Here is a 6,189-nt window from a genome sequence, read left to right as displayed (position 1 = left end):
CCTCACCCATTAAAACAAATGTTTTGAAGGATAAGTAGGGGCAGCCTCCAAAGAAAGAGATTCTATTGTTGTGATATAGGGTAACCATATTTGAGTAACCCAATGATAGACATCGCCGAAGAAAGAGATTGATTTGCGGCAGCAAATAGAACCCTCTTCGGATAATAAGAAAGAGGCAAGCCTCCCTCAATAATACCAATGTTTTGTCTTTGAGTAGTGTTCTTCTCTTGTCACAAATAGCTGTTCGTTAAAAGTTGGGCCGACGGGAAGACAAGTACCGCGTAAGACCCCTTAAAATAACGAGAAGACTAGTATCGTTAACATTAGATTGGCAAGATGACAAGTAGCTGTGAACACCCAAAGAAAAGCAGAGGTGGGGGAGAGGAGGGGCAGCCTCGAAATTCTATCCTATACCTGGGGGCATGCAAACCTTCTGGAGTGCAAGCTAGGGGCGGTTATTTATCTGTTTTTAAGATTAACCGTTTTCCGAACTTAGACAAAGGAATGATGAGTTGGAGCATAGCTGTGGTAAGGCGCAAGCTCTATAAAAAATGGATCCTTAGAGGAGGCATTCTTATTTTATGACTGGTATTTCGAGCAGTTTTAGCACATAGTTCATGCTCGTTAAAAAATAAACGCAAGATCCGAGCAGTTTTAGCGCATAGTTCATGCTCGTTAAAAAATAAACATAAGTTTATGAGCAGGCTTTCCTTTAGAGTTCAAGCTCATTCAGAAAAAATGAACCGGTAAATAACCTTTTGAGATCGTAAATTCATCAGCCATAAAAGCCTTGGTCGTGTTTGTGCACCGTCACCTCCACTGTTCATTTGGCCGATCATTCACCTCCATTTGTGTGTTTACCTCTTTTGAGAAACAGCTGCGAAGAGTGATTTCACCTAGCCATCCTTGTGACACTGCCGTGATTGGAAAATTCCAACCTGTACCTGGAATCAGTTGCTATCCCTGTTTATCACTCGTTCCTCAAAAGACGAGTCTTCTTTGAGCTCTTTTCACTGACTCGTAAAATATAAAAAGTTTGCCGAGTTTTGGCCTTCCAGCTCATTAAACGACCGGAACGCTATCCCTCCTCTAGATTTTAATCTTTTTGGACCTGAGGGATTATTGCACAAAAAGATCGAGCGCTTGTTTTGTTCGGCTCGTTAAAGCAATCGAAAATTCATCCCTTCTGTATTGTTTTATACTTTTTCGGACTTAAGGGATTAGATGACGAAAAAGGAATTCTGGAGTTGACTTCATGTACCTTTTCAGACTCTCTAAAAATGAAAAGGACCGAGTTTTCCTTGTCGTTAGACTCGTTAAAATGATTAATAGCGACAAACTTGTCTTTAGACGAGAACGAGTTTCCCTATCGCTAAGCTCGTTAAATCATAGCGATGGGCTTGCCCGAAGGGCAGGTTATAGAACAAGCATATGTTATCCTCCTCAAGCTTGACAAAAATAAAGAGGTACTGGTCAGAAATGACTGGGGAAAAATTGGGAGAACATCAAAGCTTAATGGTAGCAAGTCGCTCTTGAACATGACACTTTTTCCTCCGTTCCACATCGGGTTGGGTTGTTTCATTCACCGGTCTCATCACCATGGTCTTCGCCAAACCATCCACATTTTGGGGTAATGCTACCGATCCATCGCATCAGTGTCGTTATATGTTCAAGAGAGGTCATTCTGAAAGTGTCAACCGTGTCCCATCCACTGCCATACATTATCCTTCATCCATTCATGATCGCCACCCTGAATCATATATCACAGTTTGTTTTCACCTCCACTAAAATCATTAGCTCCGTTCCGTGTCATTGATGTGGGATTCATTAAGGCCCTCCTTTGACGGATCGCTTCTTGTCGACTTCAGCTCATTATCCAAGAAGTTGATCTAGGAACAACCCCATCAGTACTTTGAAGCTTGCATGCCTCAATGGCAAGTTTCTCACTTCCGGCGACAGGTATACATCAATGACCTTCGACCAGAAGATTTTGCGTGGCGTTCGACGCCAAGTCCTTTATTCACGCCACGTGAATTGTACTGCAGTACCTTGAGGGTCATTATCATTATCGGTGATTCCTCTCGCGCTTGTTAACGGTTTTCATCATTGACCGGTAATCAAGCGATGTCTTTCCATGTTCGACTTCAGCGAAATTCTCACATGGATCGACTTGTACATCGAGTGAAGATCGAACGAGTTTGAAGACCCCGGATCTAGTTTCATCCATCCGGGCTGCGATACATATTCAGGAAATATAAAAGCATTTGTCATGTACATCATTGCAGCAGATGATCATCCTACTCAAAGGATGATAGTTTCAGCAGAAAATTATCAGTCTACCATCAGACAATCGTCTGTTCTATGTACCAAAATGTATTTATAAAGCTGAGCATGGGAATGCCCGCCTCAGCTAGATCATGAAAGTAGAATGAAAAATAATGTATTGTATTGTATTGTATTACAGGGCGCCTCCTCAGCACTGGAATGAACTTCGGACCCTCTAGATAAAGCATTTCACCCGATAAACGGCCTCATACTTTAGGGGGCAACTGTTGTAGACATTTTTGTGCCTCGCAGCATGGAGCATGAAATGTCAATAATTACAGGGATCCTCAGTCCCTAAACATGTTGTTCTTACCCCTAGAAGAACAAGGTCAGCAAACCACAGCACTTCCCATCAGTTCTCCACCTGAAAACACTCAAAAACAGGCTATTTTTGGATCATGTCAGCTGCCCCACTGAGCATCTGCGCTGGAATGCAACTGCTCCTCCTTGTACCTGCGCTGAAAGTCAAATCTAATGAAGGCTACCTGCGCTGGGCGAGATTGGCCAAGTGGCACAGTCATTCTGCAAGGTGTCAATTGCCCAGGAAGCTTCCAAACTGACACTTGGTTCAAGGGATTCGCCCTGTGATGAGTAAGAGGTACTTGATCTCCATGTGTAAGCAAGGATCTCCAAGTGGACTCAAGAACTGAAGTTTAACTGAAGAGGGAGAGGACACAAGGCAGCTTTATGTCAGTCTCAAGCTGACTCATCCTTTCTTCTTCTATCCTATATATAGAGCTCTTCTATGAGGTCTAAGGAGGCTGGAATTTTGTGCAAAGCAAGGAAGTGCTGTTGGTTTACAGTTAGAGCTATTGGGTGATTGCTTTTATAGAGGTGAAGAGGAGATTTTTTGCTGCTGGGGAGGTGCTGCTGGATTGGAGCCATTGATGGTTGTAACCTTCTCAGAACCCTTTTACTTCTATCAATAAAGCTTTGAATGTTCTCCTATATACTTGTATTGCATTGATGTATTGTATTTACTTGTATATCTGATTCACTCTAATCCATGCATCAGTTATGAGTACATGTTTCTTGTAGTTTTCCTTCTCTTGTTTGTGCAGGATCTTTGTGTAGCTGGGCCGGCAAAGGGAGCAAGGAGCTGGGAACAAGAGACAAAGAGAGAGGATAGGATCGACAAAAGCGAAAGACACCGGTTGGTCAATCTTTTCTTCCTTCTCTGTACTTTCATAAAGGAAAATATCAAAGCTTTACTTTCAGTTGTTGCTAAGGACTGTCACCCTTAGAGTAGGGATAGGGTCATCCGAGTCGGATACTTTTCCCCACAACAAATGTCCAATTCTTCCACAATAAAATCCTTTGAAGGGAAACTAGCCTTTGTACTCCCTTGATCCATACTTTAGTTTTCTGGAAAAGTGAGCTAGTTCTTGATTAGATTCACAATTGGAACATTCTTGATGATATTTGTGCTCCTTATCCTTCTTATATGCCTTGAATGTTTCCTCCTTTGGTTCAGTCTTCTATTTACCTACTCTCATCTTATGGGTTGTGAGGGTTCCAAGTTGCTGGTCCATTGTGAGACTTTTCAGATCATTCATCTCCTTCATGGCTAAGATTTTGACATTCAATCTCATAGGCAGACATATCAAGACCTTCTGAATAATTACGTCTTCTTTGATAGCTTTACCAAGTCCTATAATCATATTGGTTACTTCATCAACTCCGAGGAAACACTCTGATATACTTTCTTCTTCATTCATTCTTAAGCTCTCGAACATAATTCTAAAGGTTTGAAGTTTGGCTTGCTTAAATTTCTCATCTCCTTCATGACTATGATTAAGCTTGTCCCACACTTCCTTAGTTGGCTTACAAAGCATAACCTTTACAAGTTCAAATTGACTAAGACCAAAGAGAATGGTATTCTTGGCATTTGCATTATTTCCATACACCTTTTTACGACCTGCATCTACAGGAGGGACTCTAGGGACAACATAATCTACCAACACATAGCTCCAAACATATACGCCTAGGGACATGAGATAATCTTCCATCCTGAATTTCCAAAATGCATAGTTTGTCCCATCAAAAATTGGTATCTTACTTGAGTAGGCATCCTGAATCTCTTGTCTAGACATGAATCCCTATAGATCTATTTTCTAGTGGTTAAATTGTTCCTGAAGGAACCTGGGCTATGATACCAATTGTTAAAATAAGGAATTACTGAGAGGGATGGTGAATCAGTAATTAGTGAGGTTTTTAAATTTTAAACTTAATTCTTATTTTGTCTTCCAATGTTGGCAATTACTCATGTGAGCATTTTCAACACAATACATAGGTAACAATGTAAACTATTCACATGAACACATACACCATTAGATTGAGAAGCATGCATATATTGACACAATAATTTTACATGGAAACCCAAAGGGAGAAAACCACCAATTTGTTTGTTATTATGATGTAATTTAAGCTCCTACTTAATTAGATCAATTTGTTTGTGAGAACCCACTGGCAGGAGGCCCCAACCCCCTTTAATTTAGTAAGCCACAACTTGCTAAGAGGCACCAACCTCTTATGAATGTAGGCTACCACCTACCAGGGAAGATTTTAGGGGCTAATATTCGCAGGTGGGCTAATATTCCATGCTTTCTCCAAAAAAAAGTTTCGTCAATTTCCATTTTTCTAGAACTGAATTCGCCAATATTTTATAGTATAAAATTATTTTACCTTAAGATTCGCCAATATTATATATTTTCTAATATAAAATAATTAAAACTATAAACATTTTTACAAAATTATCATCAAACATTTTAAAATTTGGATATTAGGGACTAGTAAGATTTGCCAAGGTTGCTAAAGCTTAAGATAAACTTCCATCCTTAAAATTTTCCCAGCCACCTACTTTAGCCAATTTTTCTACTTTTCATACCATTTTCAAATTCCGAAAACAGATGCCCATAACAATTACATAGAAATACAAAAACCTAGTCAGTTGTTCCACATAACACCTTTCTGTTTGTTCTGTAGTCCTTCCTTACACTACACACTTGAATTCTCAATCAACTCTGGTCTCGACCCTCAGTTTCTCAGTATGATTATAATCTCTTGACAACCATATCCCTTTGATCACACGTTCTTAGTTACCGTAATCTGCATTGTTCATACAACGTTCACAGTTGCTTCCCCATTGACTCAATGTTTTTTGTTCTTTTAGTTCACAAGAAACACAATGAACGATGCACCCTGTTAGCTCATTAACCGCCACATTCAATGCATAAATGACACTGGTCTCCAATTAATAATATGCGTGCAAGATTATTTTACTCAACCAACTAACATTGGTATAGTTTTCATTGCAACTTCGCAAGCTTCTGCAGGACTAGTTTCAAGTTATCAGATGCTTACTCATTTTGCAGTTGCAGTTATAATAAATTTAAGAGAAAATTTTGAAGGTTTTATAGTCCCATTTATTAATTCTTAGTAACACCATTAAAATTTTCTATCTAGATAGCATGGCTCTCCATTCATTCTTTTGTAGGCCATGGTCCTTGTTGCCTTACTATTGCCCAACTTCTCAATTCTCCTTAGTTTCCATTAAATATCAGGGATGTTGTTTGTAAATCCGGGAATTACCAAACCAACTCCATGGCACACACCTAGAGGAAGTTTCCACATCATCATCTTACATTGTGCCTATATCATGATGACATCATCAGAGACACGTGGTGCCTTTTGCATGGTGACACATGTCACCTGGATTTGGACCACTTGGCCTCTTGAAAGTGCCAAAACACATGCCATGTGTCCTCTTCCTCTGTTGTCATGTGACCCTAAGCTGATGTCATCAACCATCCTAGTTTCCACATGTGCTCCACGTATCAAATTTACCCATTTTTTTCTTGTATC

The 6,189-nt window shown here is 39.9% G+C and overlaps 1 protein-coding gene across 1 annotated transcript; it reads right to left on the bottom strand.

Moving 5' to 3' along the window:
• Positions 1 to 3,803: 3,803 nt before the first annotated feature.
• LOC149192510 (uncharacterized) lies at positions 3,804 to 4,418 on the bottom strand. Its single transcript, XM_089406968.1, has one exon. It carries the CDS (start codon positions 4,416 to 4,418, stop codon positions 3,804 to 3,806), a length of 615 nt encoding a protein of 204 aa, XP_089263094.1.
• Positions 4,419 to 6,189: the final 1,771 nt, after the last annotated feature.

The sequence above is a fragment of the Pinus tabuliformis genome, chromosome 2_2 (assembly GCF_031772625.1).
Source record: "Pinus tabuliformis cultivar Carrire ecotype Pingquan chromosome 2_2, CPIR1, whole genome shotgun sequence".
Taxonomy (NCBI): Eukaryota; Viridiplantae; Streptophyta; class Pinopsida; order Pinales; family Pinaceae; genus Pinus; species Pinus tabuliformis.
Note: the sequence above shows the minus strand (reverse complement) of the source record. Positions and strands in the feature narration are given on the sequence as shown.